Source organism: Syngnathoides biaculeatus, chromosome 20 (assembly GCF_019802595.1).
Source record: "Syngnathoides biaculeatus isolate LvHL_M chromosome 20, ASM1980259v1, whole genome shotgun sequence".
Lineage (NCBI taxonomy): Eukaryota > Metazoa > Chordata > Actinopteri > Syngnathiformes > Syngnathidae > Syngnathoides > Syngnathoides biaculeatus.
In genome coordinates, this window is record NC_084659.1 from 11,418,192 (window position 1) to 11,441,406 (window position 23,215).

The following is a 23,215-nucleotide window of genomic DNA, read 5'->3' on the forward strand; positions in this document are numbered from 1 at the left end:
CACTAATTAATTAGGCTTTAACACTAACACCTTAGACACACTATTATAACTATTTTCACGTTGTTTTGAAGGGGTATGAGATTTAAAAAAAAAGGGGGGGGCAGAATTTAAATAGCCCTCAATTGAATTGTATTTATTAGCATCAAAATAGGACTAAGATGGAAAAAGATGACGCGCTTTGGAAACCTCTAACGGGACAAGCCGAAAGGAAAAGAAGTTCATCAAAATGGGACTACTACGGCTGGAAAAAAAAACTATATTGTATAACTGTATATTCCTTTATCATAGGATTATTTGAAACACTTATTGAGGTTGATGCTATGAAGTAGTCCTATATAAAAAACATAAAATAGTGGGCAAGATGAGTGAGTCATGACGCTTGAACATTCGATCTTTGTGGACTTTTCACTTCCCGGTTGGCCCGCGTCGTCACGTTGCCGGGCAGAACCGAGTGAAGCCGAGCCTTTTCGGAATCGCGAAGAGCGACCACCCGCACCCTTCCCCCCGCCTTGTTCTCCACCCCCGGTCGTCGGCTCCGTCCTCCTCCTCATCCACCCCCCTCCCTCTTTGCCCAGCTACGTGATCAGCCAGGAGTCCCCGGCAGCAGCGCGGTGCAACACACAAAACAGCTGCGATTGACTCACAACCGAAAAAGGGGGGCAACGATGGAGCACAGGGACGCCGACTTCAACATCCTGCTCGCCACCGATTCTTACAAGGTACCGTACGGGGGCCGGTATCGCTCTTAGGCGGGATGAGGGCGGCGGTGGGGGCGTGGGGGAGCTGATGGATGGAAACGCATTCAGTCAAGGTGGCTCCACCATCAGTCCCAAGGCTGCCGCACTGAGGTGGTCGACACCAGGCCGAGAGTCCACCGGAGGATGCGGAGGAGAGACTTAAACGGAGCCGGGTGACGAAAACAAAGCATCTCCCTGTCTGCTTCAAATCCCTCCCCGGAAACACCGGTCGATACTCGGCTGGCTTTCCTTTACTACGCGCTCATTAGCCGAACGAGCTAACTTGCTACCTTACGTACGAATCAATGGGGAAGCTTGATGTTCACAAGCTAGCATTCGTTAGCATTCGGCGAGCAAATGCCCGCCGCGCTCCTCCGCGGGAAGTCAAAATTCAGAAAGGATTGTAGCAGTTATTATGAACCAAAAAAGGGCAAGGCGAGTGACATTTTTAAACTTGTCGGAGAAACGGAATGGAAATGACCTTCGCCCCATAGCTGCGTTGTCTGGGTGCCAAGTTGCGCCATTACGTTTTATAGCTCGTATTCCTTCATGCTTGAATTATATTACGTCTTATCGAGACCAACTTCTGGAGAGAATGCAAACAGAAACAAAAAATAAAAGCAAATTAAGTTGGCCTAAATGTTCATCCCTGGCTCCGTTGTCAGCCTAGTTGCCATGTACGGTGGTCACGTGATTGATATACTGCCAATGTCTTAAGTATATTTTTTTGTTGAATTCTTCCATGTATTAATTTTACAAAGTACAGTATTATCAAGACTTAAGGTGATGGGGGAGGGAGGGGGGTTTAAACAGCGTTTCTTAGTGACAAAATGTCTGATAAACTCCTTCACAAAAAGCTATATTTCAAAACCAAATAACGGAATTTCACCTTCAATGAGGCCAGATGATCAAGCAGTGCACCTACAACTGGCAGCCTTTCATTTGTTGCGGACGCAAGAACTAGACTCCAGGGAATCCCTTCAAAAGAGAAAAAAAGTGAAGTGTTTTGCAAGAATTTGAAATATACTTTATGTAACACCAGACCTGCTAATGATACATAATTCAACATGAATGTAAACGGTCAGTTGTAGTCAAGATTAGCAATCTGTACTTGTAAATTCTTCAAAACACGTTTGCATGTAATCTTTAGAACAGGCAAGCGTCTTCCTAAAAATAAAATTATAGGAAGTTGTAAATACTAAGAAGTCAGAGAAGGGTCATGTCACGGATCAGGTGTTATGTCCTTTTGGATGTGTGTTTATGACATGCTTGTCGTCGTTTCACCTAATATACAGTTGTGGGATCAACTGGACGTCCCCTCTTCACATGAAAAGCGAAGCCGCCGGACCTATTGTTTGGAAACATTCACAATGACAAGTGTAGGGATTGGGGTTTGGGGGACTTGAGGCTTTTTTCGGTAACGGGACAGCACCCTCTGCTGCAACTCATTTCGAACACACAGTTCGGCCAAGCCCTGAAGTCACCTTAATCTCATTATTTTTATGTGATTTGCCCTGGTCACATTCCCTTCAGAGGGCTGCATTTTAAGTCTGTGCACTTTGGTGTTTAGAATAGCCAAAGATAAAGCTGGATAGTAGTCGAGTGTGTGTTGTGTGTGCGTGGGGAGCTCCAGGTCCTCCAGCAAATGTCTTGACTCTATTTTGAGTCCTTGAAAGGACACTGACAGGGGTCAAATAAACCGAGTTGATCGTTGACATTTATCTTTGCCTCTCGGTTTTTTTCTGCCCTTCCCGAGACTGCAGCTTAGCTTGTGAACCGCATGGACTGAAGTTTAAACCTTAAGTGAACATAAAACTTATATATATTTATAATTTTCGATTTTATTAGGGATAACATTCTATAAGCTTTTAATTTATTCCACTAATTTTTCACTGCTGTGCTGGATGACTTTAAATTCATTTAATTCAGTACAGTGGCTTGTTCCGTCCTCAAATCCCTCGGTGTGGATTTAATGGATGAACGACTGGGACACAGGATTACTATATTTTATTTTGTTAAGGTTGCCTCAATTAGGGCATTGGCACTTCCTGTTTGAAGAAACATGCCGGGCATGTGTCAGTCGGGAAAAGTCTGATTTGTAACATTTTAGCAACATCTTACATTGTTTTAAACCACTGGAACAAAAAAAAAAAATTGTAACATTCCATCAGTGAGTGCATGTTTAGGTGGAGTTTTTTTTTTTTTTTTTGTCCCCATAAGATATAATTACCCCCCGCCCCACACACACACACACACACCTCTCCTCACGCTGTAGTTTCAAACAATGAATAGTTTTGCTGTTGTTCAGTTTGTTATCAGTTGTGCAACTTGAAGATAATGCACACCTTTCTAGATTGGTCAAATATGAATTAGTTCAATGGGTAAAGGGTCACATGAAGTTTATTTAATAATACGTATTGACATTATATGTGGCGACACTCCTCTATTGTGCCCTTGTGATAAGTTCTTGTGCGTGTTCTTTGTGTGCAGGTAACACATTACAAACAGTACCCCCCAAACACGAGTAAAGTCTACTCCTACTTTGAGTGCCGCGAGAAGAGGACCGATCCCACCAAAAGCAGAAAAGTCAAGTATGACAAAACTGTTTTCTACGGCTTGCAGTACATCCTCCACAAATACCTCAAAGGTAAGTCTCGCGTCATGTGGTTTTATTTGAATGGTACCCAGCATCCCAATGTTCATTTCTTGTGATATAATTATAAAGTTTAGCGTATGCACATGAAGCAACATGTACGTGTTTGTAGTTTGCAACACTCGAGCAAAAGGAGTCCATGGCCCCCCTAAGAGGATTTCACGGTGTGACGGCAGAGGTGCCACGGGGGAGACCGAGCGGCACAAAAGCACAGCTGCTCTTTGAGCCAATGAGCACGGGCGACCGGCCCTCCCAAACAACCCCCACCTCGTCTACCCTCTCACCGGGGCTCAATGATTAACTTTCCCATTTGCATTCTTGATCCTTCAACTATTGAAACCAAAGCGTACTTGCGGGTGCACAAAGGTGTTGTTTCTGGATTAAGACCGTACAGAAGCAGACCATTCGTATTATAAGCCTAAAAGCATAGAAACCCTATGTAAAAACGCGGGGGGGGGAGTCAAGAAACAATACCAGTCCAGTTGCTTCGATTTAATATTTGTCGATTACCCATACCTGGATGACTGAGAAGCTACACAGACATAATCAAAAAAATCAAAACATTTATTTTTGCAAATACATTGGTATATTTTTAATTAATATTGTGACAGTAAGGGGCCACAGTGGCTCAACTGGTTAAGCATTGGCCTCATAATTCTGAGGTCCCAGGTTCACTCCCGGACCTGCCTGTGTGGAGTTTGCATGTTTTCCCCGTGCCTGCGTGGATTTCCTCTGGGCACTCCCGCTTCTTCCCACATTCCAAAAACATGCAACATTAATTGGACACTCTAAATTGCCCCTAGGTGTGATTGTGAGTGCGCCTGTTTGTCTCCATGTGCCCTGCGATTGGCTGGCGACTAGTTCAGGGTGTACCCCGCCTCCTGCCCGTTTACAGCTGGGATAGGCTCCAGCACTCCCCGCGACCCTCGTGAGGATAAGTGGCGAAGAAAATAGATGGATGGATATTCTGACAGTAACTTGCTATGCTTTGCTAATATGCTATTAGGCTACCAATATATAAAATAATCAACAGACTGGCAAAAAAAATTGTTGCTTTTTTTGGTTAAGTGATATGCTACACTGCATAAATTGAATCCCGTATGGATCTTGTTTACGAGTAGCTTGTATATGCTGCAACGTTCCCAGAATGTATTATTTTTTTTGGGTGGCACGGTGGCGCAACTGGCTCGTGCATTGGCCTTACAGTTGTGAGCAACAGGGTTCAAATTCCGGTCCCCGTGTGTGGAGTTTGCTTGTTCTCCTCACGCCTCATGTTTTTTTCCAGGCACTCCGTTTTCCTCCCACATCCCAAAAATATGCAACATTAATTGGAGACTAAATTGCCCCTCGGTGTGATTGTGAGTGTGACTTTTGTCTGCCTCCATGTGCACTGCAAGTGGCTGGTAAGCAGTTCAGGGTGTACCCCGCCTCCTGCGCGTTGACAGCTGGGATAGGCTCCAGCAATCCCGTGACCCTTGTGCGGATAAGCGGCCAAGAAAATGGATGGATGGATAGATGTTCTTGAAACAACATGAATAAAATTTTATTGTCATGCTGTTTGTAGCGAACAAAAGTGTCAGTTTCCCATGGTTGGCGCATTCTTTTCATTGAAATGATACAACTGTACCACTGTGGTGTTCAGAGTCTCTTCACTGAAATAGATATTTTTCTTCAAACGTACCAATGGGATCTTTATGCAGTTTGGAAAGTTAAAGATAAAAATACAGAATATCAAGAAGTGAGTGTGAGTCAGAGGACAAAGAAGCCCTGTCACCGCACATCGGATGCTTTTAATTGAATTACAACCGCGGACAGTAAAATAGAATTCCAGACCCTTCGGCTGTTTCTCTTCTCCCCCCCCACTTCATACTAAATCTCTCCTCTATCTTGTCCAGGAAAGGTAGTCACTCCGGAGAAGATCCAGGAGGCCAAGGAGGTGTACCGGGAACACTTCCAGGACGATGTTTTTAACGAGAAAGGGTGGACGTACATTTTGGAGGTCGGAAACTCTACTACCTGGCTTGGAGTTTCCGGATCTTGGGGAAGAGTGTGACGCGTTTGTCATTTTGCAGAAATACAACGGCCACCTGCCGATAGAAATCAAGGCGGTACCGGAGGGGAGCGTCATCCCCCGCGGCAACGTGTTGTTCACCGTGGAGAGCACAGATCCCGAATGCTACTGGCTCACTAACTGGGTGGAGGTGAGTCCAGGAGGAAGCACGCGGACAAACCGATTGACACCTATGAACAATTTTGAGTCCAATCAAGCAAATATGCATGTTTTTGGGCATGTGGGAGGAAGCCAGAACTTGAACCCTGATTATCCTGACCACGAGGCAGTCCATTTTGCTACAACAAAAACATAAAAGCGGGCATATTTGTTCAAGCAGTCAGGCACACACTGAGTAAAATTGGGCATGGTACACAAACACTGATGCACCCGCTCAATTATCCACAGCCGGTATAAAGACATGCATGAAAACACACACACAATATGATAAAATTACACGCACTATTCAGCTGTGTTGACCTTGTTAAGAAGGTAGGAGCCCCCCACTCTTTCTTTATGACACGGCAAGATAAAATGTACCCACGTCATTTCATGATGCCGTAATGACCACTATTTTGATGACATTAGCGATTAGTCAAGGTCAGTATGCGAGTAATGCTGCATGACCTTGTGTGTCTATGCACAAGAGGGGTGTGGGGGGGTGGGGGTGTTCCCGGAGTCACATGAGTCTGTTTAACGTGTGTGAGTTTGTGTTCATCGACTCTTCTCTTTTTGCGTGATCCCGTTAACAGACTAACAGAGGCCAACTATTCAAAACAACCGCATGCTCAGAGATAATAGCGTTGCCTTGGGTGACGTCACACACACGCATAACATGCACACAGAGAGAGGTGAAGTGACCTTCACCACATACCCACACCGTGTTTTCTGTGTAATGTGCGTCGAGCCGCTCGTTTTCACACTTTTGTTGAATCAATTTGGTAACATTAGGCCTGTTTAAGGTTTTAGCTCCACTCAGCAAGGTACTGACTATCACTCTTTGTTCCGTCAGACCATCCTAGTGCAGATCTGGTATCCCATCACCGTAGCGACCAACTCCAGGGAGCAGAAGAAGATCCTGGCCAAGTATCTCCTGGACACCTCCGGGAACTTGGAAGGGCTCGAATACAAACTGCACGACTTCGGCTACCGAGGAGTCTCCTCGCAAGAGGTACAGAGGAAATTTCATCATATAGTGAAGTCACGTGAGGGTGGATTTCGTCCTATCTTCTGTTGTTTCCTACAGACTGCGGGCATCGGCGCCTCAGCTCACTTGGTCAACTTTAAGGGCACGGACACAGTTGCTGGCATCGGTGTGATCAAGAAGTACTATGGCACCAAGGACTCAGTGCCAGGGTTCTCTGTACCGGCTGCGGAACACAGGTATACGCATATACTCTCTTATTAAGCTTAGTTTTACGGTGATCTTCAGCTTTACATGTGAAACTCTTCATTTGCTCAAAATGATGTTACAGTATATGATCGTCCTCAATTTCCTGATAATGGCAGAGAGAAAACAGCTGCTCAGGAACACTTTATAGAGCAGGGGTTTCGACTGAGAGAGCCATAAAGGCCAAATATTTAAAAATGCACTTTCAAAAGAGCAATATAGTATTTTAAAAACTAAGAACAGGTGTATTTGCGCATTTATGTAAGACCAAGACTTTTAGAGTACAATAAATCTCTGAATTATTTTAAATAACATTGTTACACTGTTGCTCACCAATGATGACAAACGTACTTCTTGCCATTAATGCGACTTCAGGTGCCTCCTGGTTTTGCTGATGGCTTTGGAGTTCATACATCGTCAGATTAAGCTTCACGCAGGCGTTGAGACTTCCATCCGTTCATCGTGAACGTAATTACATTTGATTTGCCGGTCCAATGGTGAACAGTTCTTGCCTACAAAGGCATGTCTTTTATTCCTTTGATTATCTTGTCTTTATGCGAAGTTGGCAAAATGTTGATTGGCAACGTCGAGTACGAATGAATGCTTTGGCATACTCCCCATCTGTCAATTTAAACACACAGCAGAACCCTCCCTCTCCACAAAGGCTGTCCATTCTTGTTGAAAACTTCTCTACTCGTATTTTTTTCTTAAAGCGACTTTTGTCAAAACGTTTCCATAATTAGTTGTTCCGAAACGATCATCGTTAGACCCTTCTGCACCTCTGGTCATAGACTACCACGCAAAAACTACAGAAATCCCACTTGGCCAAACTGTCTCTACGTCATTTGCGTTGCCTTCCACACCTAACTACGGCAACCCCACTAGGACAAACCCTCTCTGCATGACAGTAATCATATGTACAGTATGTCGTTACGGGGGCTCCGCGAGCCACATGCAACCACCAAAAGAGCCGGGTATGGCTCACGAGCCATAGGTTTCCGACCCCTGTTATACAGGGTTTTAAAGCAGGAAGAAGGGGTAAAATGATTTAGATTGTTTTTTTATTGCCTCTTTATAATACAGATTGTCACCTATTGCAGGTGGTCGTGCCACCTCCCGAGATAAAAGCGCGCACTGTAATAAAGACATTTGTACACCGTCAAGTGCATGCCAAATTAATCATCATATTGGCCTCTTTATTCAATCAGAAGTCTTATCTGGAGACTCTGGGGAAAGACACAAATATGAAGTGGAATCATAAAAGGAGATCATGTGAGGATAAGCGGCTTGGAAAACGGGTGGATGAATCAAGAATCAGCCCGTCTTTAATAATCTTCACGGTAGCAAAACTTCTTTTCAGCCGTCGTCATCCAAATCCACCCAGAGACATCTGCTGTGTGTCAGGGGCTCGTGTGCCTCCTCATGCCATGATTGGCTGGAGGCAGGAAGATTGTGATTGGCTGTCGCACTGTGTACACACACTGTTGTTTTATGGCACTGGTCCATTTGTGCCACACATATACGCGCACGGTTGCTTCCGGCCTGCCATCAGGGCAGTTACTGCTGCTCCGTTTCATCCTTCATTCCCACATCAGCGCATTGTAGGGTGGTCGCACTGTTGCCATAGTAACTGGTATGGAATGACACAGACACACACACACACTCAGTTATACACATCTGTTTACCTTAGAAAGGGGTCCATTCCGATGGAACAAATCATCGTGGTTGATGTGATTTGAGGAATGCAATGTTTGTACAGTGGGCGCATTACTCATGTATGAAACAAAATCAACATCTTTGTCTCATGAGTGAGTTCATAAAATGAGTTTTACTTTTTGAATTGAAGTACTGAACTAAATTGAGCTTTCAATGCTATTCTAACGTGAGATGGACTCGTAAAAACTTCTTTTCTATCCCCGTCACCGCAGCACCATCACAGCGTGGGGCAAGGACCACGAGAAGGACGCCTTCGAGCACATCATCAAGCAGTTCCCCGGCGTGCCCGTCTCCATCGTCAGCGACAGCTACGACATCTACAACGCCTGCGAGAAGATCTGGGGTGAGGACCTCCGCGGTCTCATCGAGTCACGCAGCGCCGACGCGCCGCTCGTCGTGCGGCCGGACTCGGGTAACCCCCTCGATACGGTGTTAAAGGTGCGCTCGTAGATTTTCCAAGCTTTCCACATTCCCTACGCTAGTAGAGTTTGTCTTCTTGAATGTATTTGTGTCAGGTTTTGGAGATCCTGGGTAAGAAGTTCCCACCAGAGGAGAACGCCAAAGGATTCAAGGTGCTGCCTCCTTATATCCGAGTCATCCAAGGAGACGGCGTGGACATAAACACTCTCCAGGAGGTACACCCACTCAAGACACCCTCACTCAGGAGAAAGGAAATGACTTTTCCTCACTCCATTTTGCGACGTGACAGATAGTGGAGGGGATGAAGGAACATCGGTGGTCCATTGAGAATGTTTCCTTTGGCTCCGGGGGGGCTCTGCTCCAGAAACTCACCAGAGATCTGCTCAACTGCTCCTTCAAATGCAGCTACGTGGTCACAAACGGACTTGGGGTGAGGGACGCCCGCAAATGTCTACTTTTGAGCTATTTCATTGTTGAAGTGTAAAATGTTGTAATTTGATATTTTGTAATCGCATACCTTTTTTTCTTTTGTTTTTGTTTTTTTTTTTTTTTTACTATGCGACGCACCACGTGGTTCCCCTCTATAAAAATTGCTCATTTAATAAAAAGTAATTACCGTAATTTCTCAAATATAATGCGTCCTGCAGTATAATGCGCAACCCAACCCTTCTACCAATGTACAATGCGCACCACCAATTTGCTGCCATCCATACGCTCAAAATATCAGGAATTATCTGTATTTCTGTTTTTGGTAGTTTCTACTTTTTTTGCTTGTCCCTGTATTGTTTCTCGAAAAATCGTCTGTACAACAATCATTCAGAATTTTTGTGCATGTACTGATGCAGCTGTAATATGTATCTCGGGACAGGCCACAGGACACGCTTTGTCCTAGTCCCTGTAATTGTAAGAACAGAATCCCTAAAACCAACTAAAATAAATGCTCAACGATGGCATAACATTTTATTAATACTGTCAATAACACACACATTTATTTATATTTATTTTATTTATTTAACACATTACAGTCTTAAATAAATAATTTAACACGGTTTAACTTAAACATTTTTTTGCGTTAAATTCACGGGCAGTCGTTTCTGATGTTTGGTACAGTTGCACGCTACTTTTTACACTAATGGTCGTAAAATGCAAAACTTCTCCCCCCAGCCTTCTCCGAGGAGGTCAGAGTTCAAAGTTCACGTTGGTGGCGCACATCACTGTGATATATATAAATGTGTAACATAAGACATCGAATATCATTTTGAAATTTATATGTATACCTTTTTTTATGTTTAACCACTCTATGTACCTGTATACAACTATACAATCTGATTGTATTTTTTTATTTTTCATCCATACCTAAATATAATGCGGTCTATTGACTTTTTAAAAATATATTTTGAAAAAATTGCACATTATTTTCAAGAAATGACGGTATTTACTTTCAGATTTGATGTTGAGACGAACTGAGCGCTTTCCCTGCCTTCCTTCCAGGTGAACGTTTTCAAAGATCCCGTAGCAGACCCCAACAAGAGGTCAAAGAAAGGACGCCTGTCGCTGCACCGGACTCACAGTGGGGAGTTTGTCACCCTGGAAGAGGGCAAAGGTGACCTGGAGGAGTACGGAGTGGTGAGTTCACTTGGGGCATTTGGAAAATGGTATTTTTAAAAAACAACAAAAAAATTATGATATGACCGCTGCATAGTTACAGTAAACCCAACTTATTCACAGGCTTCAAACTGTTTACCCAGTTTAAGTTTACAGCCAAGCTAAACATCAAACAAAAAATACCTCTTGTGTGTTTCAAACAACCACATAGCTTTGCCTTAATAAAACCTGCACATTGATACACAAAATATATCACCTAAAGGTAAATTTTCTTGATTCTCTGCAACAACAAAATAGTAAGTTTCTTTCGGCTTGTCCCTTTCGGGGTCGCCACAGCGTGTCATCTCAGATGAACGCACGTATGTTTGGCACAATTTTTACGAATAACCTGCTCAAATCATTCCAGCTTTCTGAGTCACTCAAAGTAGTTGTGAAACTCTTTTTGTGGGTATGCTTTCAGTATACTGCCGCATGGTGGCCAAATTGTGCACACCAAAAAATTTATCATGATCCACAAACTAGTACCTTTTCCATCACATTCGCTATGACGTATGTAACCAGTAAAGCAGCACAGCTGTAAATAAAAATCCAAGATAGAGCACAATAAACTATAGTAAAAAAAAAATAAATAATTGTAACCACTCCTGCTGCTGCTCTTCTCTGTCTTTAGACCAAACTTTCAAAGTACAAATTTGGCACAGTTTTATCAATGAGTGTTAAAGAGATGGGAAAATTGTCAAAAGTAGCTAAATAAAGGTAAGATATGTATTTCATGCATAAACCAGGTAGTAGCCTGCTAAATGTAAATATTTTGGGGGCAAATTAACCAAAGCAGCAGGTGGCGCTATATTTCCAAGTCTCAAAATGCTCAATAACAATGATAGGGATATGAGGAAAAACCACCCACGGCTGTTTTTACGTGGCTCACAGATATCCGGCGTGTGTTTGTTCCTCACCTGTTCTTCTCCTACCTCCGCTTTCACCCCAACCAGGACCTGTTACACACAGTCTTCCAGAACGGGAAGATTGTGCAGACGTACACGTTTGACCAAGTGAGAGACAATGCCAAGCTCAAGGAGAGTGAGCTCGACTAGCTGCTGCCACTCGTCTGCCATTCATTGATTACCCCACCCCGACCCCGCCCCCTCACCTCCTCCTCAAACCCCTCTTCCTCGGCCTCTGACACCACACATCCCAAAATAATCCGAGGCCTTGTGCACTGATGATATATCCTGGCCTGAGCTCCCCTAAAACTGTGACTTCCATTTAAAAAAAAAAAAACAAAAAACACAAGAACTTCAAGGAGCTCGCTCACTTCTGAGGATGACAAATGATATATAAATGAAATATGAAGAAACGTGTATGAAGCGCAGTAAGCCCAACGGAAGGATGGATGTTCTCCGAGCCGCTGCCACGCCCTCTGAACGAACTGGACGACGTGATTGACTTGCTCGGTTTCCCCGCAGGCCCTCCGCCGTCTACCTGGCGTTGTCTTTTATGTGAAGGCTTTTAAATCCATTTAAATAGCGTTGCAGTTTTACCTTTGGCCAAAATCAAAGGCAAAGGCCCAAATCTTTTAAGTGCTTCCCGAGTGTTTTGGGTCTAAAGTCATTAGCGCGTTTCTGTAAGGTGTCCGAATCTCCCTCAAAGAACATTCCCATCATCGAGAGGCCATCGAAATCTCCCATAAAATGTCTCCACTGGAGTGAAGAGGATCGAAGGACATCATGAATCACTTCCTGACCGCGTGTTAAGTGTCGCTTCTGATGTGTGAGTCTTAACAGCTCCGTGTGGTATTCCTTTTATGCAAATGATTGTTTGGGGATTTTTTTTTTTTTTCATCTAGCAAGGTATTTATTGCGGAGGAGTGGAAGCTGGGAGATTCCAGTTGAGTGTTTCTTCGGCCACGCCGTGGTTTTGCGTCAGCCTCGCCGCCGTTAACGTGGTGCGTCTGCTCAGATCGGGCGAGTCGAGAATACGGGCGCCACGGGCTGGTCACATCACGGGTATCTTAACTTTCCAGAAAAGAACGTCCAATCAGCGCCAAGCTTCTTTTAAGATGTTTGAGTACAGGAAGTCCTCGGGTTACAAACAAGTTCCGTTCCTATGCTGGTAACTGGAATTTTGTTGTCATTCGGATTTCACCGTTCAAGTCAGAATTTACGTCAAAATAATAGAAATAATAAAAGAAAGGGAGGCTGTGCATAGGTATTGCGAAGGAATCTGGTCCTCGCCTCTCCATCTCGACAAGTATCAAAAAGCGTTGTTTTGTGATCACTGGATCTGACATAGGAACAGAGAACCCTTCACATGCGCTAGAATCCGGGCTTTGTCTTTCATAATCGTGGCCACGGTCGACCGACTCAAGCCTTTGCTCGGCGTTTCTCCTCTCTCCGATCTTTTTATGATCCCTGGGCTTCGTTTTCATGGTCATGGATTTTCTTTTGTCTGCAGAAGCGTTGCTAAAAGAGACAGCTTTCTTTTTTGGGGCCGTAATATCGAAAAAGGAGGGCGAAAAATGCGAAGATACTCCTGACGGACGAGCACTATGCACGTTAGCTTGACAAAATGGCGGACGAGGAACTGGTGTAAAGTTGAAACGTTGCAGGTCGAGACCGTTTTGACCCAAGGACTCCCTTTATTTATTTCATGTACTTGATGTCTATGTACTAGTACACTATTTCTCCTTACTCCTAAGACAATTCAGACCATGACTCGATTGACTTTTTCACTAGTAACACTTTTTCCAATATGGCGGCACGGTAGATCCAGCTGGTAAAGCGTTGGCCTCACAGTTCTGAGGTCCCTGGTTCAATCCCGGATCCGCCTGGTGGAGTTTGCATGTTCTCCCCGTGCCTGCGTGGGTTTTCTCCGGGTGGGCACTCCGGTTTCCTCCCACATCCCAAAAACATGCAACATTGATTGGACACTAAATTGTCCCGAGGTGTGATTGTGAGTGCAGCTGTTTGTCCTGCCCTGCGATTGGCTGGCAACCAGTTCAGGGTGTACCCCGCCTCCTGCCCATTGACAGCTGGGATAGGCTCCAGCACTCCCCGCGACCCTCGTGAGGATAAGCGGCAAAAGAAAATGGATGAATGGATGGATGGACTTTTTCCACTACTGTATGAAATTTCTGCACACTAGTAGGACAACTACATGGTCCTGCTAAGGTAAAACCGCACTAATTGACATCTGCGTGATAATGTTACGACTAGGGAAGTGCCAGAGATGTTTACTTGACTTATGTCACAAGTAGTACAAGTACTTGTGCAAGTACAATAGTGTACCATGTTGCCCCATGGGTAGTACACTAAAGTTGTCCAACTATTGAGGACAGAGTGAACTTGTTCATGGACCAAAAGATATGAAATGAATGCTGAAGCAATTTTATGGAAAACTTTTGTGCACTAGTGGAATGACTCTCTTACTGCTGCCTTCTACTATTATGACATTTCTGGCAATATTAGTATACCAGTATGATGACTACATATTAGGAGGAGAAACTACTTGTGGACATGGGCGTAGGAAATTTTAATTGCGTATTAACCAAACAAACAGACCAGTAGTGGAAAAACGTTGCCCTGAATTGTCTGTCGTAATGGCAAAAAGTGTCATTGAACATTAATGTTCGCCGGGATGTCAAATATATATTTGTGAAGATCTTTTTAGGTATATTATACCCAAAAAAATGCACAGTATTACATTTAAACTGGAGGAATCAAAACCACCAAATAGTAGAATGACTAATCTGAAAATAAAAATGCAAATTTTGCTTAGCTTTTTATGCATATTCACATCTTAAATGTCACTATTTTCCTTTTTTTTTTTTTTTTTTTTTTTTTTTTGCGCAACCCCCTGCAAAATTCTCTTCATGTCCGTGATCCGGCGCTCCCTCTGCTGAACATTCCCACGTTGTTTCACAAATGGCGGCCCATCAATTGTCTGAGCACGCGTGCAGACCTGTGATGTCACCCACTTCGGTCCCGTCGCGCCATCGCACTCGATTTGGCGGCGAACTGATAAAATTTGCACGGCCACCTGTCGTGCGCTGAAGTAGCTCTCACGTCTTTTATATCATTTGTCTTCCCCTTTGATTGATTTTTGCAACTACTGTTAAAACTCACCTCCCAGTTTGCTGTTTCTTATTTTTTTTTTGTACAACTAGAAGGTGTGTGTGTGTTTTTTTTTTTTTTTGAGTGATTATTGTTGATTTCTTTGCTCTGTTTCTTACCTCAGATGAGTATTATTTTGTATATTGCAGTAAATATCCTTATTTACAAACGGCCTGGCCATGTACTGCCTTTCTCTACTGTACATACAAGTAGTTTGACTGAAATCAGACTGTGGTGGGGGGGTGGGTGTAAGCGTAAGAGCGCCACACAAAATGATGATATTTTTGTTAGGAAGACATTTTTTTTGTACCAACACAAATATCCACCTTGCTCGACCGTTTGGACATGCACGCGCCCGCGTGTGTTATGAATGATCAAGTGTTTGTGATCTATGCCTTTCCTTGTGTTGTTGACTTTCTCGTGTGTACATGTTGGTTGTCCTGGTTTCTCACTAACACTTAAATCGACCCACATCGCCACCTTTGTCGACGACGCAACAATTAAACATGCCATCTGTCTGTTGGGTGACGTTTCATCCATTTTCCTGCTTCAAATGGTCTTGTTTATATTGTCCAATATACATGCAAAAACGGCATTAAATTACACTTTAGGGGACACGGTAGAACAATTGTCTGTTTTTTTGTAGGATCAATCAAAAAAGTTTTCATTATTCAATTGTGAAGGAAAAACTTTTTGATATGAGTTCATGCTAAAATGGTCAGACTTCTATATACATAAATATAAACATTTCCTGTCGATATGACCTGATTAATGTAGCTGTTTGGTTTCAAAACTAATTCTCCTGACATGATGCAAAGACTTCAGCGTGATTTGTACGCAGAGTACTACACTTCCCACAATGCATTGCGTCGTTGTCGAATTCGCAGTTTTGCCTCAGGACTGCTGCACGCTATTTAATCTTGTAAAGAATAACCACACATTCATTTCACATCAATTCGTGCTATACATTTTGAATCTATTTGGTGACTTGCGAAGTTACTTTTTTTTTATTTCAAATGGTGTGGCCGCTGTGACGTCACATGAACTTCCATCCATCCATTTTCTACCACTTTTCCGGGTCGGGTCGCAGTTAATTTTATTCAATTTGTTTTCAAAGGCATCAGTCACGTGGACGTCGAACGTTATTTGTGTTCGCCAACGCTTTTTGTGGCCATCATGTGACACAGTCCAATTAAAGGCATTAAAAAAAAAAAGTGGACGGTACGAAAATTCTTTGGAAGGTTCCATCACTGGAAGAATATTACTGAGCTGTAACAAATGAAATAAAAATATTAAGCGCGTCTTTTACTTTATGCTGTAAAAAAAAAAAAAAAAAAGAGGTCCGGTTAATTTGCTTTCCTTGAGCTCGAAACTTTTCCCTTCTCTCGTCACTTTTTTTCAGTGCTCATTTTTTGCAGCGTGAGCAGCAGGCCCACGTCTTGATGTCAAACCGCGCCCACTTTTTTCTTTCCCTCCCCCTATCTCGCGGTGTGTGGGACCAACATCACCGACTCAACACGGTTCGGGGACTCGACCTCGTCTCACACCACCCAAAAAAAAAAAAAAAAGTTTGGACCCAAGTCGTGATGACCGGATTTCGACTCAACTTGTCACCGCTGAAGGAGCCACTGGGCTTCGTCAAACTGGTGGAGTGGGTAAGTTTAGTCTTCTCTTCCACCCCCCCCCCCCCAAGTGTGTGACTGAGCAAGAAAGTGGGTCAGAACCAGACGACAAGGAGGTGCGGTTCCTTTTTCCCCCCCTCCTTTCTCCTCTAATCTCCCCCTTAAGGAGCTACAAAACGTTTTTGTACCATTTTCTTGGCTACTGTTGTCGATTCAATTCAATTTAAAGCATCTCTTTTGGGGAGTGGGTGGGGGGGGGGACAATAAATGCCCATGAAATAAGTTTATTAAGTCCAATTAACACTTCAGCATTGGAGATGTACAGCATATTAGTGTAGATTGGCTTTTGCACATCGGGAACATAAAGATGTAAAAAAGATGTCCACACAAAGTACAGTTATGAGAGTCCATTACAGTAATTGGTTCCGTCCTCCCTCCAAAAAAGTAAATGTATTTTTTTCCACAAGAAAACTACACTAGTTACTTTATAAAATATTTAACGTTATACAACAGTAATAAAGTAGAAAGTAAAAGATTAAAACACTGCACTGTTATAAATGTGTTATAACAGTGTGCATACCAGTAGAATACCGTCATGAGGACACAAAGCAAGATTTTCGGAACTGCTGTAAACTTAGTGTTTTTCAGAGGATCAAAAATGTGCTTGTGAGTATTGTAATGACTAGATTTTCTGTTCAGATCTGTTGCAAAGAGGGTCATAACATCCCAACGATCAATCCTAACCCGTCTGTGGTGTGTTGCATAGTTTTTTAACATTCGTCTTTTTTTTTTTTTTTTTTTATTTGTGAAGCATAGAAAGTGAAACGGTGTCCATTTCACCGCTCACCCTGGCCCTGCCCTCCAGTTGACACGCTTACAGATTAAAGCCACGCTCAGCAATAATTCACCCTGTGGAATAACAGTCTCGCGGGGAAAAAAAGGCTCATACGTGTACCTCGTGTTTGAACATAAAGTGAGTCACCTCCATCGGTTTACTTAACTGCAGCAGTTGTGGAGCCGCTTGTTACGTCCCGGGTCACGTGGTGACTGCGAACGTTTTGTGTCAAATGATGAGCTGGGGAAGGGAGACACCCAGGAAGCTCACGTCATCGTCATTCCGGAGCCGGAATATACAGTGGAACCCCCCTACCCCCCAAACGCTTGTACTTCCTGAGATTTAAATGTAAACAGGAAGTCTGGGACGCTTAGAAGTCAGGATGTCGACCCACATGTCGGAAACGCGACTTTGGCGTCGTCCTCTCACGCGCTGATGTCGGCATCGTTTTCGACAGCTTGCGTGTGTGCCATGTGCCTCCATAATCTGTAACGAATGGGGGTGGGAGGGGGGTGTCGGCATTTCAGCAGGAAGCGCACAGGGGCCGGTGTCATGCGGAGAAACATCTGGTTTTAGGCCTCAAAGTGTGTGTGTGTGTGTGTGTGCATGTGGTTCTTGAGGCCTGACGCTAAAATGCTAACGCTGCCCGTGTAGTCAGCACTTTTCAACGGAACACGCCCTGACCGCTTTCATTCAAGTCAAAGGTCACCCATTTTCGACGGAAATAAAAAAAAAAAAAATGCCCGAAATGTCGCCCTGTCGCCCTGAAATTTGAGTGACGTCTGTGCACAAAAATTGAAGAGATTTAAAATGATGACAGGCTGAAACAATCGTTTACAGTGCGGCTGTTGGGGGTAATTTTAGATCCGGTTGTTGAGTCAAGGAAAACGGATATACTGTACGTAGAGTTGGTCAAAAAAGTAGTCATTCTTTGCGGAGGATAAGCGATATATAATCTGAGAGTCTTGTTCTATTGTCTGCCTGACATGTGTGGCTCCCCAACATACTATTTGTGTCCAAAAAAATCAACAGTACAGCAAAGTTAGCGGTCTCGAATCTTTGTTCTCCTCCAGTCCTTGCGATCAACCTTGACTAACGTTGCTCGATATTTTTCATGTCGTTCACGCCAGCGGGTGTCCGCCTTGACGTCTTAAAACACGACTCCAAAGAATGTGCTCGCGCGCCGGCATCACATGGTCCCCCTCCGCGCTAAATCGCATCCTGCCCCCTCCCACCCCCGCTCCCGCCGGGCATTCCGCGGCGGAATGCTTGCCGAGGAGACGCTTTTATTCCTCCACGTGCGTTGTTGACGATCACGGATAATGTGGGAATGCTGAAAAACTCTTGATACTGTGAAATGATCTTTCCCATTTTCCCCCTCGCTCTAATTCATTTTTTTTGCAACCCGGTTTGCTTTTTTTTTGGTCTGTTAATTCTGTCTTGGGATGTTTATATGCCAATCATTACACATTGTAAATAAAGTGTTCCCGCATATTCCTAAATCGCTGAGGAAATCTTCTTATCTTCTAATCTTCCTATTCAAACCACCCCTGTGATGTGCTGAAAAACTCATCAATTCGCTATGTATGCTATGAGGCCATAGCCGTGTCTAATAAAGTATTGCTTTGTTGTCATCTGACATCTATAGAGCTTGTGCACCTACGTCATAAAATCATGTGACTTTTGTTTACGTCGCCATAGTCTGGTCTAACGTCGGTTCCAGACGACACGGAAATATGTCTTGGAGCACGACGCCCAGAGTCTTGTCCGATACCGTCAGACATTTAGAAGGTGAACATAAACAACGCTACGTGGGAAAATGAGATAAAGCCGTATTTAATGCCAAAGTCGATGTTTTCGCCGATAAGAAATTGGACTGGTCTTGGACAACTGGATGTACACATGGATCTGGTGAGTAAGTCGTCGAGATTTACACGGAAAAGTTTGTAAGTGTATAGAAGTCTGGACGCATACAAGTACTTCCTTGCTAGATCTGTTCTCAGTCAAGAATAAATCCCACATGGTGACGGTTTTGACGGCTCGTGAACGCGGAAGCGTGTTCGGCGACACGTTAACCTTTGCCGGAATCCATCAATCTTTTCATCTTGTATTCAATACAAAGACTAATATTTAAATAAATGACCCCTGGTTTTACACAAACTCGCATTCATTAACTATGATGAAGACGGAGTCGTCTCCGCGGAACGTACACGGAAGCGAGTGAGGCCACACATAACCTCCGTAAACCTCAGCGACAGAGAAATGAGCCAATTTGGCATTATAAATACCTTTTGGTAATTTGAAATCGAGAAGAATAATTCCTACCTGAAACAAAGCGATCGCTACACAGGCGTGTGTGTATTTTGGTCGGGCACCGTCCATCCCGTTTAATTGCCAAAATACATCGATATTTTCCGGTCTTTTCAGCTGGTATTCCATAGAATGACCTCTTTGAATATCTGTCTCGTTTGTTGTGACAACCAACAGCGCAACAGGTCTCGGGGATTGTAAATATTCTGCTCCGACAATGTCGAGCAGCTCTTTTTGACCTGCAATATGGCGCCGTGAAAATGGTGACGTCACATGCACGAGCTCTATAGGCAACTTTAAACATTTCTTCTGCGCTATACTAATATATTGTTGTCTCGTCTCCCCATAAAAAAAAAAAAAAAACAGCTCACGGCCATATTTGCTTTCGGAAGCTGTGGCGGTTTCGTGGCCAAGAACATCGTTTCCATCTTCTGCGGCGATGGCAGGAACGAGACGCTCACCGCCAGCTTCCACTACCCATTTAGGTTAGTATTTGAACTTTCATTTAAAAAATAAAAACTAAAAAAAAAATCACCCCCCCCCCCCACAACACCCGGTTGACCCGCTTTGCGTTGCCAGGTTAAGCGAAGTGCCGCTCATCGACGGAAACGCCACGATATGCAACCGTTCCGTGGGCCCAACGCACCTGATGGGAGACTCGTCCTCCGCCGCTGAGTTCTTCGTGGGCGTCGCCATCGTCTGCTTCCTGTACAGCATGGCCGCCCTTTTGGTTTACCTGGGCTACATGCACGTTTACAAGAACTCGGACTTTGGACCCATTTTGGTGAGGTTTTTGCATCTCTTGTCATGTTAAAAGTAGCAAACGGTGAATATGAAAAGTCTACACACGCGTGTTCAAATAACATCCCGATGTTCTCGGTGGGCGGCACGGTGGATCAGCTGGTAAAGCGTTGGCCTCACAGTTCTGAGGACCTGAGTTCGATCCCGGCCCCACCTGTGTGGAGTTTGCATGTTCTCCCCGTGGTTGCGTGGATTTTCTTCGGGCACTCCGGTTTCCTCCCACATCCTAAAAACATGCAACATTTATTGGACACTCAAAGTTGTCTGGTGACCAGTTCAGGGTGTACCCCGCCTCCTGCCCGTTGGCAGCTGGGATAGGCTCCAGCACTCCTTGCGACCCTCGTGAGGATAAGCAGCAAAGAAAATGGATGGATGGATGTTCTAGGTGGCTTTCATACATTTATTGCAATTTTTGTGTGTGTGTTTGGACCACGTCCAGGACTTTGTGATCACGGCGGTCATCGTGTTCCTGTGGCTGGTGTGTTCGTCGGCCTGGGCCAAAGGTCTGCAGAACGTGAAGGACGCCACGGACACCGAGGGCATCGGCGCCACCGTCGCCCTCTGCAAGGGCGGCAACATCACCTGCGAGGTCACAGAGTACGCCAACCTGCGCACGCTCAACATCTCCGTGGTGAGATTTCCCGTCAATCACATGAAATTCAGTCGATTCTATACGTGGTCGGGAAACACTGCACTATTTTTTTTTCCTTCCTGATCATGTGACATCGTGCAGCACCTTGTTGCTAGGTAGAATTGGGGGGCAGGGGGTTCAACCAACCGAGTTTTTACTGCGTCAAACACCAGAGAAAGGACAGGGATGGGGTGTCAGCATCACGATGAGAATTAAATGAATTCTAAACTTTTTGCCATTATGGATTGGTATGTGTTGAATAAATATTTGAGCGAGTCACATTTTGAAATCGCACCACAGGTTCGGTTTTGTGCAAAATTGTCACTGGGCAATTCCTTCAGCGCACGCGTAGTGACTCACACGGTCATGAGACGCCGAGCAACAATACTTTCATTTTTTTTTCCATCCTCGCTCACACTTTGCTTGGAATCAACACAAATGGGCAGTGAGTCGGGAAATCTGTATTTATGATTTTTAAAAATGTTCACTTTCGCGTTTAAATACCCCCCCTGCCCACTCTGCGCCGATGCTTTCAGGTGTTTGGCTACCTCAACATGTTCGTATGGGCCGGCAACGCCTGGTTCGTGTACAAGGAGACCCGCTGGCACTCGCAGAAAATCTCGACCCAACCGGGACCGGGGAGGCAGCAGGTTCCGGCGGCCATCTAACACGCAAGAACAAACACCGTTTAAAAAAAAAAAAAAACAAAAAAAAAACACCTCGTTGTATTGGAAAATGTATGTTTTGTACCCCCCAAAAATCCCCCTTTTGCTGATGTACTGATACATTTAGAATATCAAATTTCTACTTTGTTTCAACAAAAATGAGTTTTTTGTGTAGTTTGACCCAAAAAAAAATAATAATTCAGGGTACTGGTATTATCCCTTGGCTTGTTCTCACAGAGGGAAATTCATATTATGCCACTTATGTCCTCATCATTTAATTACATGCTGAATATTACTGGCGGCACTGTGCATCAGCTGGTAAAGCGGTGGCCTCACAGTACAGAGGGCCCGGGTTCAATCCCGGACCCGCCTGTGTGGAGTTTGCATGTTCTCCTCCCGCATCCCAAAAACATGCAACATTTATTGGACACTCTAAATTGCCCGTAGGTGTGATTGTGAGTGCGGCTGTTTGTCTCTATGTGCCCTGCGATTGGCCAGCGACCAGTTCAGGGGGTACCCCGCCTCCTGCCCGTTGACTGTCGGGATAGGCTCCAGCACTCCCCGTGACCCTCGTGAGGATAAGCGGCAAAGAAAATACATGAATGGATGAATATTATTGTGTATTTTTTTTTCAGAAAAAAAAAAGACTCAATGTGAGCTCAGGTTGCTTTTTTCTGTCTTTGTTCACGAAGAACATTAATGAGGTTCTCCTGGCTTTTGGAATAAATTGATTCGATTATTAATTTTTCATCTTTATTCATCCCAGAAACGAGTGATCGCTGCGTACGTCGAAAAAAAAGACGGCAAACTAATTGCTATGAAATCTTTTTGCACCCTTGTTCAGAGGTATTGCCTCAATCTCAACACCCCTGTCAAATTTGAACGATTAAAAATAAATAATCGCCACGTATATCAAATTTTTACGAGGAAATCGTGTTTGAAAATCAAGCCATTTAGAGATCAATTTAAGTTTTTCAAGAAAGAACGGACTAAGTTGTGGAACGTCGTCGCGTTTACCTGCGTCTCTTCTTGCCTTTTTAAAAGATGGGACGAAGCTATTTAAGCACGTCGTCCTCCGGGAATTGAAGTCACGAAAAGGCCAAAAACCAAACGTCAGGATTTTGTGGCATTTTTATTCCTCGCAAGGTGCGCCGGGGCCGGCCCTCGGCCGAATCCGTGTCATTCCGAGGGGGAGGGATGGGAGCTGTGCTGTGCGTAATACGTCTTTCTACCCAGTTGTCAAGGAAATATCGCTGGCGTTATTCCCGCCCGATTACTTACGGATGAGGAGGCAGAATGATGAAGAAGGATTTTGGCCTGGCGGGGGACTTGACGCCGATATTTGACTCTCATTGGGGCCAATTAGCCTCGGCAATTTCACCATGAATCTCATTTTCCATTCACTGTTTTCCCCTCTCGTTCCATTTTATGCATGATTTTTTTTTGCATTGAGATGGTTGTTCAGGATATTTCCAGTGTATTTTCATATCTGTTACGATTTGATAAAAAAAAAAAAAGTGTAAGTCAATGGATGCCGAATAAAAGACTGGATGTGGGGGGCTCGACTGTTTATGCCTCTGCAAATGGTCTATCCAATGTACATATACTTTTTGTCTTCTGAGATACAATTTGAATATATATTTCGTGTTAATATTTCCATGGAAACAC

General features: G+C 44.1%; 3 protein-coding genes across 7 annotated transcripts in view; 2 read left to right on the top strand and 1 right to left on the bottom strand.

The window, feature by feature from the left end:
• Window positions 1-7,332, bottom strand: part of gsap (gamma-secretase activating protein) — a 30,901-nt gene extending 23,569 nt beyond the window's left edge. For 3 of the 4 annotated variants that reach the window (XM_061806756.1, XM_061806755.1, XM_061806758.1), the window contains exons 1-2: window positions 7,164-7,312; window positions 1,627-1,715 (exon numbers count right to left, since the gene is read on the bottom strand). In XM_061806756.1, the coding sequence (XP_061662740.1) occupies window positions 1,627-1,715; window positions 7,164-7,245 (171 nt within the window). In that variant the 5' untranslated portion in view covers window positions 7,246-7,312. Of the gene's footprint in view, window positions 1-1,626; window positions 1,716-7,163 lie in introns of all 4 variants that reach the window. The other variant, XM_061806757.1, reaches the window with a different exon arrangement.
• nampt1 (nicotinamide phosphoribosyltransferase 1) lies at window positions 66-14,411 on the top strand. Its single transcript, XM_061806760.1, has 11 exons — window positions 66-719; window positions 3,228-3,384; window positions 5,286-5,389; window positions 5,463-5,591; window positions 6,453-6,611; window positions 6,687-6,823; window positions 8,759-8,984; window positions 9,062-9,181; window positions 9,256-9,396; window positions 10,458-10,592; window positions 11,564-14,411. Exons 1-11 carry the CDS (start codon window positions 666-668, stop codon window positions 11,663-11,665), a joined length of 1,464 nt encoding a protein of 487 aa, XP_061662744.1. The 5' UTR covers window positions 66-665; the 3' UTR covers window positions 11,666-14,411.
• Window positions 14,412-16,152: 1,741 nt separating this feature from the next.
• On the top strand, window positions 16,153-22,290 carry sypl1 (synaptophysin-like 1). Of its 2 annotated transcripts, none has more exons than XM_061806763.1 (5): window positions 16,153-16,338; window positions 19,817-19,935; window positions 20,030-20,234; window positions 20,691-20,882; window positions 21,419-22,290. In XM_061806763.1, the coding sequence occupies exons 1-5, from the start codon at window positions 16,270-16,272 to the stop codon at window positions 21,548-21,550; spliced, it is 717 nt and encodes a 238-aa protein (XP_061662747.1). In that variant the 5' UTR covers window positions 16,153-16,269; the 3' UTR covers window positions 21,551-22,290. The 2 variants fall into 2 exon arrangements, with proteins under 2 accessions (XP_061662747.1, XP_061662748.1); XM_061806764.1 differs by lacking the exon at window positions 16,153-16,338 and adding an exon at window positions 17,404-19,051.
• Window positions 22,291-23,215: the final 925 nt, after the last annotated feature.